This window comes from Cebidichthys violaceus, unplaced genomic scaffold, assembly GCF_023349555.1.
Source record: "Cebidichthys violaceus isolate CVI_PGR_0920_01 unplaced genomic scaffold, fCebVio1.0.p SCAF_8, whole genome shotgun sequence".
NCBI lineage: Eukaryota > Metazoa > Chordata > Actinopteri > Perciformes > Stichaeidae > Cebidichthys > Cebidichthys violaceus.
In genome coordinates, this window is record NW_027176964.1 from 13,743,777 (window position 1) to 13,758,038 (window position 14,262).

The 14,262-nt window shown below is 41.4% G+C and overlaps 1 protein-coding gene across 1 annotated transcript in view; it reads right to left on the bottom strand.

Moving 5' to 3' along the window:
• The window catches only part of ak5 (adenylate kinase 5), a 63,228-nt gene that overhangs the window by 21,961 nt on the left and 27,005 nt on the right, over window positions 1-14,262 (bottom strand). The window contains exons 7-8 of the mRNA XM_068738062.1: window positions 11,942-12,032; window positions 6,857-6,930 (exon numbers count right to left, since the gene is read on the bottom strand). Of these exons, the coding sequence (XP_068594163.1) occupies window positions 6,857-6,930; window positions 11,942-12,032 (165 nt within the window). The remainder of the gene's footprint in view (window positions 1-6,856; window positions 6,931-11,941; window positions 12,033-14,262) is intronic.

Below are 14,262 nucleotides of genomic sequence, written 5' to 3' on the forward strand. Positions count from 1 at the left end.
TTCTCCTACCATTGTTATGCCGATGACACCCAGCTGGTCTTGTCATTTCCCCCCGGTGACACCCAAGTGGAGACGCGCATCGCTGCGTGTTTGGCTGACATCTCGAAGTGGATGACGACACACCACCTCAAGCTCAACCTAGACAAAACTGAGCTACTGTTCCTCCCGGGGAAGGGTTGCCTGCACCGGGACCTGTCCATCACCATTGATGATACCGTGGTGACGCCAACTCGGACTGCGAGGAACCTGGGTGCGACCCTGGATGACCAACTGTCATTCTCGGCAAACATTTCATCCGTTACACGCTCCTGCAGATTCCTGCTCTACAACATCAGGAGGATTCGTCCCTTCCTGACTGACGAGACGGCGCAGGTTCTCATCCAGGCTCTTGTCATCTCCCGCCTGGACTACTGCAACTCTCTACTCGCCGGAGCCCCGGCGTCGGCCATCAGACCTCTGGAGCTTGTCCAGAAAGCCGCAGCTCGCCTGGTGTTCAATCGCCCCAAGTTCTCCCACACAACTTCCTTTCTCCGTTCTCTACACTGGCTACCTGTAAGAGCTCACATCCAGTTTAAGACTCTGGTGCTAGCCTACAGGGCTATCTCAAGGCCACGGTCAAGCCTTACACCCCCGCCCGACCACTTCGCTCTGCTGCCTCGGGGCAATTGGTCGCCCCGTCGCTCAGAGGTCCTGGCAGCCGATCGACCCGGTCACGGCTGTTTTCTGTCCTGGCCCCACAGTGGTGGAATGAACTTCCCACTGACGTCAGGACAGCGGAGTCGCTGCCCATCTTTCGGCGCAGGCTGAAAACCCACCTCTTCAGGAAGTGCTACCCTGAGCCTTCCACTTAGCGCTTATTGTTTTCATACTAGCTTGTTGCACTTATTGTATTCGTATTACTTATAGCACTAACTGTTTTTCTTGTTTCTGCCCTGTACTTTGGCTCTGAGTTATGCTCTGCTTCATGCTCTTAGATGCTTGTTTGGAAAAGGAAATGTACTTATGACTTCTGGTGACTAGTAGTTCTTTTGATAACCAATGTTGAATGCACTTATTGTAAGTCGCTTTGGATAAAAGCGTCTGCTAAATGACTGTAATGTAATGTAATGTAACACTGTTCATTTGAATGCATTAAGCAATTTGAGGACACGAATGACCGAATAAAGTGAACAAAATAATTATATTGAATGCATGATTTAATAATATGAATGAATGATTTGTAATTTAATTTGGGACAATTTGAGGGAACAATTTATCAAATAGTGTATTTGCCTAATGGACTCTGTAGTTAAGTGCTGTCTCGTTTCTATTCAAATACAGCAGAAAGGCTTCAAAATTGAAACGTTAATGGATCTTTTAAAAAGGCAAACGGATGTCTGAATAGATCAGTCACGCAAGCACCAAGTTGTGGGAGTATGGAGAGAATGTAAAAAAACTGATGTCGTCATTGTCTTTTCATTTAGAAAAAAACTGGAACAAATCTGCATCATCCAACACAAACTTACATTCTCATGATGTTTGTTGGCAGTAGAAAACTATTCAAATTGTGCAACACATTTACAAAAGTCTTGTTACAAACATTAAAAGTGAGCATCTATTGTGTCTACTAGGTGGGTCTCTCAGGCATGCAGCTATTAAAAAGACTCTAAATGAGACATTTTCTGCTTCATAACCACCAAGTTTTCTTTTCACTTCCCACCAAAAAGCAATTGAATATTTGAAAACTGAACATCCAACTTAACATTCGAGTGAAAAACATCTGATGTGCGCTATAAATATAGCGCTGAGATGAGCGTCTGCCGGAGAAAAACATGAAGCTGTTCTCGTTCTCACACTGTGCCAAAAATAATTTTACTAAATTGTTTATGCAATTTATGGAATTAAACATCCAAATATTGTATCAGGTGCAAAAGGGTAAAACAATCAGTTTTGTACAACTACGGTATTGTGACATTACGTCTTCATCAGATCTTGGTTACATGGTGTCCATGTGGGGACACGGTTGGAGGTGGATGGATGGAGTAACAAAACATCAGACTTTAACACCAGGGACGGATGATTGTTTCCTGTCTCCTACCGACGGTCAACGTTGTAACCATGATGACTGAGCTGTTCTGTGATGGGTGTGAAGCGCTACAAATCAAAGTTGAGCTGGTCTCAGAACAGAGCTCCTGCAGACGGAGGACTGAAAGAAAAATGACCTTCCTTGACATTTCCAGTTATTAGCAGCGCTCGACCACCAATAATTCTGAAACCGACTGTTTGTGATTTAGACACGTGGCTGTTTGCAGAGGGCTCAGTGGAAAGTGGAGCTACAGTTACATTCAGTAGAGGATAACAGCAGAGACGCAGAATGAAGGGAAGCAGAGCTCTGAGAGTGTTAAATAAATGCCGTCAGTGTGGGGGAGTGCTGGGTGCCAACGACGAGCCAGCTTGGCATGTGGGTACACCAACTGGTCTGATGACTCAGAGAGAGAGAGAGAGAGAAACACATGCACAGCACGCCTTGCGAACACGTAATGGAGACAAAATATGTATGTAAATACACACACACACACACACACACACACACACACACACACACACACACATAAACCCTCTGTAAAAGAAGATTGTTTTTCTCAATTCCTGTGAAACTGATGCTGTATGTTGATGATGAGCGATGGACACATGTACGGTCATAAACACAAGCTCCTACCAACATCTAAAAACCTAAAGTCTCTATATGTTAGCTGTTCTGTGATGCTGTAGTGCTCCTTACAAACCATTGACAACAAAAAAAACAGTTGAACAGATGCTGGCAAGACATCATTTTTTTCCGTTGAGATATTTCAGCCTGGACCAAAGTGGTGGACGGACCAACATTTCCATCCCTAAAAGAAGTAATTACCAGAAGTTTTTGACTAAACCAGCGAACTAAAATACCTGGAAAAAGAAATGTACTTGATCACACTGATGCAACAATCCAGTAATCCACGAAGCATTGACCATTACCACCAGAGATACCAAAGCGGATAGTTAAATCTCTAACAAGTGCCTCAACTTAATGGATCCTCTGACAACTATGAATGTCTGTAGGTTACATAGAAAACCATGCGACATGTTGTTGAGACTGACATGATCACGACGAGAGCACCGTTCTCTCGTGTGGCTAAAAAGCCCACTGACGTCTAATGGAGCACGACGATGACGATGATGATGCTGTCAGCGGCACGAGTCGGCTGTCGATCTTCATTTCTGCTCATAATCCCTTCACGTCAGACTCTCCTGGTGAGTCACCTCTCTGAGCTGATCAAATAAGGTGCGGCTGTCAGCCTCAACTCGTTATTTTCAAACCTCGGGACCACAACATCAAACTGTCACGTCCGTCAACAGGAGTCTGGAGACGCTCTGGTGGGCTGAAGAGTGCTCGTCATCTTCATCACCGTCATCGTGATCTTCATCATCGTCATGTTTATACAGAAAGCAGCTGCATGACGCTCTGCACGTTTGTGACGTGATGATGGAAGTTAGTTTGAACTGATCATCTATGTGGCCTTAAATAGTGTTTCACTGGTGGAATGTAAATAAGTACATATTGTGTACAATTTTGACATACTTGTACTTTACTTAATTATTTCCATTTTATGCTACTTAATACCTCTACTACAATTCAAAGGGAAATATTGTACTTTCTATTGTACTACATTTATTTGACACTAAAATTGGCTCCACATTAACTATAACATGAAACGCTCCCACATGTATTTGTTAGTGTTAAAAACTAATTATCATATAATAATATAACACTGGTAAATGACCCATTCTGTTTACTCAAGTGAAGTACCTCAAAATTGTACTTACTTACAATACTCCAGAAAATGTACTTAGTTACATTCCACCACTGAATTGCACTTTAAAATGGACTCAGACATATAATACACATCCACATTAGATGTTCTTTTATCAGGAATAAATTGTAGGTGGAGAAAAACAAGAAATAATTGGAGGAAAAAAATCCACAAGATTTTACTTCAGAGACCCAGAATAGCCGCTCTGCCTTTCTGTGCATCGCCACGGTAGCAAATTCATCTCTGTTTCACATCCGAAGCCACAAATATGGGATGACAAGGCTGCACGGCGTCTTCGTTCCACTTCAGAAAAGAGCGTGGCCACAGGAAGTGCTGCACAGGGACAGGGACCGCCTGTTTTGGTTCTCCCTCTCCTTGTCCTCTACAAAGTCTAAAGTATGGACGGATCAGGCGTTACGCTGGCTCTGAATGTGTCTGATAATTATTGACCACTTTCACCTACTCATTATTCAATCATTGTCACTTTAATCTCACTGTTCTGTGGCATGACTAAGAGCCTTTTATTAGATAATCACACCCAGCAGGATGTTTTGTTGTACCAAAGCACCCAGCAGTGAGAGTAAATGTGTCCATGAACAGGACTGGTGAAGATTAAACACTGTGACGAGCTCTGTGGACAATAGACACCACATGTCAATAGAGGCTGAGAGTGAGAAGGTGAAACACTGCAGCCTTTGATTAGTTAACTCAACATCGAGCCACTCTTAAAGTATATTAAACAGATCAGGTTTCTGTATTAAACAAAAAACAATCTGACCAAAGTAGTAAATTATTAGAAAATGTTGGCATTGTACGTTTATGCAAACCACGGATACGTTGAATCTCAACACTTCTGAACCGAAATACAATTCCTATCAACATTTCTACATTTCTTCATAATATACGTAATCAATAGTTATAGTTTTTTAACAGCTTGTGGTGCTTTTGCTGCTTCCAAACTGCATTCTCAATTATGTTTAGGTTTTGGCAACAAAACCACTTGGGTGGGTTCAGTAAAAGATGATGTTTTGGGTAAAAGAAGTGTTACTTTAGGACTCACATGGGGACACAAACATCCGTCTCCTGGGTGAATGTGTTTGACTCGTCTGTCCCCTCTGACCACTTACTCAGACTTTGATTAGACGTATTTGATACAAACGTTATCCTGGAAAAAATACAATTCCGCAAAACTTAATTGACAGTGAATTGAGTTTTTTTTTTTTTACATTATCTGTAGGAGACCAGGCTGGTTCTGGAGCTTACGCTCGTATCACACGATCTATAATGTGAGATAGAACATCTCATGTTGGCTGGGAAGTTGAGACTGACCTCACTGCTCACAAAGAAGCAACCTTTGTTGCAGTTAACCTTGATTACATTTTTGGCATTGTGTGTATTTTGGAGTTTGACTCATTGATTCATTGTTCATTGATATTTTTTGTAGTTGCACCTTATTGACATTTCATATTTGCACTCTTTCTTATTTTGTACTGCAACACAACAATTTTCCTTGGGATAAATACACATCTCATCTCATTGTATCTTATCACATTCGGTGTCCTGGAGTATTGTCCTGATGTGAGAGCTCCACATTAAATGTTTCTGAAAGCTGGAACAGATCCTTTTCCATAACGCTACTTTAGTAGTGTCAGATGGCTGCTGAAGTAACCATGCTTTTGTACTCTGAAGCTCACGTTGCTGCAGTTTTACAAGCATTTCTGAGAACTACGGTGTCCTTCAGGTAACGAGAAAGGCTTTGTTTAGAGCCAGTGTTCGGTTTGTCCCTTCTGGGCTCCTATAGAAACAGAGCAGTGCAACACGGCAGACTTCGTGAAGAGGACCTGCTCTGCATGTAGGTATAAACTCCTCATTCTAAGGTAACAAAAAAAATATTCTTATTTTCAGGTGATTATACACTAATGACAACATTGTTATGTATATTAGATCCCCCGAAATGCTACACACGGGCCCTTTTCAAATAAACTCAAGGTGCAAGGTGTTATTAAAGAACAGAAAAAGTGTACATAAAATATTAAGTAGTGAGAGAGAGAGGTGAAGAAAATGATAGCAAATGTTGCAGAGGTGGGCTTTTTACTCAACCACCACTGAATTACTGTCAGCAAAACACTACTGAGCAGCCAAAAGTAAACGAGCAGCTCCCAAGTGTGAATTCGATGCACTGTATGAATGTGAAGAGGTGTGCTGCTGAAAGAGAGAATATGCACCGGGACACCGATGCCTGTTTAGAAGACTGAGCTACATTAAAGCACCTCAGGCAGCAACGCTCCCAAGGAAAGAAGAAAAACCTTGAGTTAGAATATTGAGTAGAAGAGAAACAGAGAGATGCTGAAGATAAAGAGGAAGAGAGAGAGCTGAGCAATTTGTTTCCAGACACTCGGAGGATGGGAAATGAGACGGAGGTCAGGGTTACGCTTCACTGCAGTGTGGAGGAATGATGCTCGTCTGCACCCTCGCCAAGCATTACACAACAACATTGTCCCTCTCTGGACTTCTCTGAATCACCGGCCTCAACTGTTTCACCGATTTGCCATTTTTGATAAAAAAATATCTACCATTTTATGGTTTTGCAAACAAAAAGCAGGGAGAGAGTGAAAGTAGAGGATGTGGAGGAGTGTGGCTGCATGTTTATGTAAACATGAAGTTAGAGTAATCTGAACATCTAATTTTCAAATTAAAAAATTACAGCAATTACAGAAAAATGATCATTTAATGGTTTGCCAGGTCTTGTGTGCAAAATCATTTGATCAGATCTGTTCTTTGAATGTGTTTTATGTTAGAAATGTTCCTGTTTGTATAGCTGCTTCCAGTACTTCAGGACAACATTAAACACAGCTGTTTTAGAGAAGTTTTTCATGTGGTAAACAAACTAACAAAAGAGAGAGTTTTTCTTTCTAAAAGTAAGGTATTGCTACCAAAACTGATGTTTAAAAAAAAAAAAAAATTGACAATAGGTATCGCAAATGATAAATCACCTTCCATATTCAAAAATTAGAAATGGATCTTACCTCATCGTACTTGCAAGCAACATCTGCCTGGCTGCTGGTTTCACCCAGTAGACTGAGATCCAGCTCACTGGGACCTGAAGACAGAACAAACAGAACCGTCATCAAACTCTACTTTGTGACTGACTGGTCGTTGTTACAGCGTTCTTAGAACTTTAACTCTTTCAAAGTGTGTTTTCAGTTCATGTTATTAATTGTAACATTTTTGGTCAGCTAAAAGTCTTATTCAGCGTTCAGTTGCACTTAGCTCCTCCCTCTCAAGTCACATCTCGTTGCAAAAAGGCAAGTTAGCGACGGCCAAAATGCTGAATTCGAGACTTAAAAAAGGCAGCAGTCTACAAACCAATGGGTGACGTCACGGTGACTACTTCCACTTTTTATAGCGGCGGAGTGGGACACGCTCACATGCACTAACATGCACTAAAAGCGTAAAAAACAACACATGGAGGAAAAGTGACTTCATTCTCTGCTCAGGTAGACATTACTCTATTATATCTTTACATAGATAATAGATCTTTGCTGCTAAATTAATGCTCTGAATGTCATGTAAAGAGCCTCAAAGTATGCACTGTGACCAAATCTCATTACAATAGTTACGCCTATATGATCTCTTTACATTGCAGCTCATTTAGTCTCGTGTTTTCCACTACAGCAACTGTATGCAACTGTATGTTCACACATGTTTGTTGTGCAACAAACATGTGTGAACATACAGTTGCACATCTTAATTGTTAAGGAAAATTAAATATTGAAATCGACGTTACTTTTGGCCCAATTAACACCTGAACCTGAGCTTCAAGTTGTCAGAAAGCAGTCGAGGGTGATGCTGTGATAAACTCTTAACACGCAGCATCATCGTCCTCTCCCTCGGTGGAACTGGGTCGTGAATAACACTTCCCCTCGGCAGATTCTTTTTTCCTGCACGCCAGAGCTCCTTCCGCACTGAGAACTGGGTTAGATTCTGCAAGAATGCAGCTTCAAACGTTCAGGCGGATCCCAGAGAGACGGCAGCTGTGTGCATTTCTTCCATTCATTATGTTAAAAAAGCATCAGGATGCACCTGACAAACAGTCCTGCGTCCTCTCTGCAGTTCACAACTTAAGAGTCAGCAGCATGTCAGAGTGCAGAGGGGCTGAGGTATGACAGTGTGGAGATCTTTGTTCTGTCAGATGGCCGAGGCTGCAGTCATCAGCAACACCTCAGTCTGGGCCACATAATTATAGACTGAGCAGGAGAGTGACAGTTGTTCCCTCTCTGCTGGGGAACAATGTGGCGCTAGAAACAGCAGATACACTGGGAGGCAATTTCTCTTTAAGAGTTTGCCTCAACTACTAGTAATCTATTTTAAAATTTCCTGTTCCTCATACTTTTCAATATCAGCCGATTGAAGCAATTTCACCTGATCTCTGGGAGGGTAGACGGTTGAAGCCTGAGATTCACACGTGACTCACATTTACGATCTTTTTTTTTTTAATGTGCATTTTGCATGTTTCATGGTGCAAAAATAGACCTTTAGAATTGTACCCCACTTATGCCTGATGGAACTACTATTGTGAGGCTCTATTACAGGAAACATATGCAGGAGAACATCTTGACAAATGGACCGATGTCACGCTGCTCTTAAATGCATCTCAAAGTGCAGCTACATGACTGCTGTATGTACGTGGATTTGTGATGGGAAGCTCTCTCGATCTCTTGTTCAGTCTCGCCCTAAATGAGGAAAAGTTTTTCATTCCTATGGGATTAATGCATTACCTTAAAAACAATATAATTTGCCTACATGATTGTTTAGTACAAATCAGTAAACATTAAGAGAAAACACTGAGTGATAATTTCTCTTTTCCTTAATGACAGCTTGAATTCTCTTGTTTCTCGTTTTCCCAAGGATCAGTTCTGCAGATTTTCCAGCTTTGTGCAGCTCAAGTGGTATGGGTGGTTTTTCACTGTCGCCATCTGTATTTCGGTGTCCTGCCTTGAAGCGGACAGCTGTCTAAGTATGTCAGGTAGGACGTAGCAATTTTGATGTGAAAGATCGCTGTGAATGTGAGACTGGGTCCCATTATGTATCTGGTCGTTATCACTTATTGTACAAATTCTACAGAACAGCTGTGTAGTAATGATGCCACATCCAAACTGTCCAACCTGTCTGCTAACAGCTCTCTTTGACTGCTCACTGCTCTCCTCTGATCAGAAAAACACTGAATCTAAAGAGATTTCCTCCTTCTTCACTATTTTGATGTGCCATATGTCATCTCATGTTTTCTGCTCCTCCTCACACGAACCTCAGTTTCCTCCTAAATTAATCTGTCGTGGCTCAAAGCAGTTCCCTTCATCACAACATTCCTATTTTGGTGTAGAATGCGTTTTAGAGTAAAAAAAAAACATGGTTATTTGATTGGTTGTCACATAATAACCATTTCATAATGTATTCCTCCTGTTCCTACGCAGCTCCCTGCTGTGCTGCAAGTGTGCCTGAGCTGTGTGGCACAAAACAAGCACAAAAACGAGCCAAGTCAAGTTTATTTATAAAGCCCAAAAGCACATATTGTTCTTACAGGGCTTTATAATCTGCAGAGTTTGCGACATCCTCTCTAATTAAAGCTTTAATGCAGACCGGAAGAATAACAAAAAAAAACACCTCTACCAGGCGAAAACAGAAGAAGAATCTTAGAAAAAGCAACAAAGGAGTGATCCTTCCTAGGTTTGATAGATAGAGAGCAGAACATTTTGCTTTTAAGAGCTTCTGCCAGAAATCTCCGTAGGTTTAGGCAACAAACTGACTTGGTTAATTTTAGGAAAAGATCATGTTTTGGCTTCATATGTCTGGATTAGGACGATGATCCCGACCAACAAATAGTCGAAACCTCCTGTAAAAACCTCCTGCATTGTTGTTTTGTGTTAATTAATGAGCTTTAATGGTACAGGCTGACTTTGTTACCTTTGGACAGAGCCAGGCTAGCTGTTTCCCCCTGTTTCAAGTCTTTGTGCTAAGCTAAGCTAACTGGCTGCTGACAGTAGCCTTTAATTTAACAGGTACAATTGATCTTCTGATCTACAGTAACTCTTCACCACAAGGCGAATGAGATGATTTCCTAAAATGTAGAAGTATTCCTCAAAAATCTTTGTCCGGGCTTTATGTACTGTATACATTATACAGCCGAGAACTACAAAAGAACACAACGACAAAGTAAAAACATTGCCCGCTCCTTTCCCAACGGACTCCCTGAAAATATAGAAGCATTTGATGTGCTACAGTGAAACAGTTTGAGGCAGTGAGCAGCCTCTGCTCTACGAAATATGTGGGATTTCAGTGCTGCGTTGGAACCGTTACACCTCCAGTTTATTAGGATGAAAAATAATGACAGCGTTGCTTTTTTAAAAAGGTAAATTATCAGGTTTTACACATCACGTATACAGTCTCCATCTGACTGATGAAAGACTGACTCTAACCCTGTTGATTCTGTATTTCTCACAAAGCCTGGCAAACCCTGCTTCACTGGTTGCTATGCCAACTCCTGTGGTAACCAGGGAGCTGGTGGGTGATGTTCTTTCCCTCTTATTGTGTGTGTGTGGATTATTTTGGAGAAGCATTTGTACACTGAACACATGTAGCTCTTAAAAAGCTGTAAAACCAGTACATCTATTGCATCACATTTCATCATCATTTAGCTCGAAGCTGCTGTAGAATGCCCTTTACTAAATTATACACACACACACACACACACACACACACACACACACACACACACACACACAGACAAGTACTCATGGAGCACAGTCCAACATGATGTTTTCTTTACTATGAGTTGGCCTTAACAAACGTTTTCCTCTGAGAACCTTGAATGCTAATACTGGCTGCTTCTCCAGCTGTGTAACATTTACTACCAATGATGCTGGATAATTCTTAATCAACATACAGTAACAGTGAACATATCTAAAACATTTTTCACACTTTTAATTCCCTACAATATCAGTGCCTTGCAACTAAATGATGATTTAGTTTTTTTATCTACCCGTCTATCTGAACTGTCACATTCAGCTACGGGCAACGTGATTTCCTCCAATCACTTCATTAATTAACGGCGACAATTATTCTATCGCGCATTAACTCAGTTATTTTTTTTTAATGCAATACACACCGTTGATGCCAGCAAATCACCCACCCAAACAAACGGTGGAGGGAGGCTTCGGCAGACTACGTTGGATGCAGCGTGTGGGAGAAATATAGATACAGTGCATTATATTGATGAACAGTGGGAGCTGCATTCACATGCTCTTTGTTCATGTTGCACAGCAGTGGAACGTTTCAAATAAAGTGAGCACAGTGCAAGAAATATAACTGCTACTATGTAAAGGGAATACTGCTGTTAAAAAGCACCTTATTTGTTTATAGTGTTTGTAAACCAAATGTTATTGCACTTTTGTTCATATAGCAGTACTTTTAAAATAAAAGTGTACAATACACTACTTTTGAATTCATTATTGAATTTTGTACATAACAATAAGAAAATCATGCGATTAATCGCGATTAAAAATTTGAATCGTTGCCCAGCACTATTTTAAATAGTTCAGAATATACTGTATAATTACCACGCTTTAGCAAGTAATTTTCAGCGTCACGACAAATATCAGTAAAGGGAGTAAATCTCCAAAATAATAATAATAAATCTTACAAGAGAGACAGCGTTACAAAATAAAAGCATCAGTGAGTTTTGTATGTGGCACTGTAGTGTTACCAACAATGAACACAATTTACTGAACAGACTAAAAAGACAACTGTCTTTTTTTAAGATGCATAAAAGCTTAAAAATTCACGAGTGGGATATTTACTGAACAAAACGTTAAAACAGCTTGAGCTTGTGTTTACCACACAACTTATTTCAGGCATCTAACCAAAAACCCATTCAAAACCCCCATTGACTTCAATACGAGGGAAAACATTTACATTTAAACCCTTATTAGTTTGCAATATTGCCCAAGATAATCATACAGAGGCTACTATAGTGGTTTAGTTTTTAAAGGTGTCTGACCATAAAAAATCTCTTGTTGTCTCACAGTTTTATGAAATAACTTTTATGTTTATCTCACCAGCTGCCGGCTCTTTGGAGGGAAACAGCTTGTTGTCCAAAGTCATGCTGATGTCACAAAAGACCTCCTCCTCGTCTCGGTCAGCATCCAACTGAAAGGAGAAAAAAAAAAAACATCTTTTATACTCTGTTCGTTCATTCACAATTTTTTTTTCTCTTTTTGACCTTTAATTCTGTCTGCTTGACAGAAACGACAGATACAAGACGTAGGCAGAAGTCATGACCTGAAACCTAGAACACCACAAACAGACATGCTCAGTCCGTTAAGCCGCCGTGACATGAGATTCATTATAAGATCAAACGTAAGGAACGAACTCTAATGCCGGGAGCTACACACTCTGGGTCATTTTGTATCCAACTCCCACTGGAAGCTTTAATGACATTCGATTAATTAGCCTCCCTTCTGTGTCAAACGGACCCTTTCAGATTATTCGGAGGCCGGCTGTCTTCATTTGCACGATCAGTGCTCAATGATTGACCGTGAAGAATGTGTTTTGTGAGCTGATTGAAGCAGACTTCTCCTCCTCTTTAATCTGCTCTTTGGCCGTCCCTCTGCTCCCATCAGGGAGGATGACAAGGCGACCTTGTGCATACAGAGAAACGAATATACAGACTGGAGAGAATTGCTCTGTTTCCCTCTGCCTACAGGTGTGTGATTCTCAGCAGGTTTACTGCAAACTACACAGAGAAATGAAAGAATGTCAGCTGTGGGAGTGGAGGTCAAATGTAAGATAAGGATAATCCACGACCAACAATCAGCCTTCTCCTGGGGTTTCCATGGGAACAACCTAAAAAAAGTACACTGCTGAGCTTGAAGCCCTGCCACTCCACCAGTAAAGGAGGAGCAAAGGGGAGGATTTCCCCAAAAACCCTTAAGACCTCTCGACGTGTCTGGCAGGATGTGCAGAGAAAAGTGTCTGACTGTTGTCACACTGCAGCGTTTTTGTAACCGCAATGTGTTCCCACTTCAACAGAGAGGCTCTGTATAATTCATACAGAGGCTACCTGAGGCTCTTCAGAGAAAGTGTCACGGACAGATAAGGAGTTTTACCTTTTTGGAGAAAAGCTGAATGACTCAGTGTCATTACAGTGGCTGTTCAGGCAAAGGACGAGGAGTGGGAACTTGCTGTGCAGCAGAACAGAGTTTATAGTTTATATTGGAAAGCAAAGGCTAACTGCCTTCATTTATTAGGCTAATAATCAAAACTAATACTGCATCCACGCTGAGCCGGCTGAATCTGAAAATGTCGAGTCCACTGTGGAACTTTCAGGTTGTTTTGTAAAGTGTGAAAATGTTACCCTCACTCGTGAATCTCCCAGAAGGTGGGAGTTGAAGACAGGGGCCTCACCCAGATGTTTCAAGTTCACCCTCACCACACGCTTGGGTTTACGACCACAAACTCAATCATAGAACTTTGGCTCTTGGGTGTTCCGGTACCAAGTACACTTATGAACCACCCTATGCTCGAACATGGTGTATGTTAGGGCCAATCCATGACGAGCACAGAAGTCCAATAACAAAGCACCACTTGGGTTTATATCAGGCAGGCCGTCCCTCGCAATCACCCCCCTCCAGGTTTCTCCATCGTTACCCACATGAGCGTTGAAGTCGGCGTCCTTTCCAGAATGCCACCCAGAGACCCTAAAAGGGCCGGGTACTCCGAACTGCTGTGCAGTGCATAAGCACAAACAGTCAGAGACTTCCCCTCAGCAACTTTCATTTGCATAGAGGGGACCCTGTCGTTCCCCGAAAATAAACTCCAACACAGTGCAGCTCAGCCGGGGGCTTGTGAGTATCCCCACACCCGCCCGGCGCCTTTCACCCTGGGCAACTCCGGAAAAGGATAGAGTCCAGGCCCTCTCAAGTAGTTTGGTTCCAGAACCAGTTCTATGCATGACGGTGAGCACAACTATATCTAGTTGGTACCGCTCCACCTCCCGCACCAGCTAGATGACGTTCTAGGGACGTGTATAGTAATACATATGTATTATTATATGTATTACTATTATTTATTCATTTATGCAATGTTCTTCAAGAGTTTGAGCTGAAAATAAAAATTGGAAAAAGAGCTACTCCCTGTACATTACAACAATACATGTTGTTGTGTTGATGTTACGTAAAGCTCAAAGTTGACACTCTCTGAAGAGAACAGACAAAATAAATATAAAAGATATAAAATGCCCAAAATTAAACAAATTTCAGGTTATTCTGTTTTAATTTCTAAGCGGGAGATATCTTGATTTCTTTTCTTTTCTTTTCTTTTTTTAAAATAAGACAGTTCATACTGATTAGCTACATTGCCAGTACCTTATTTATATTCC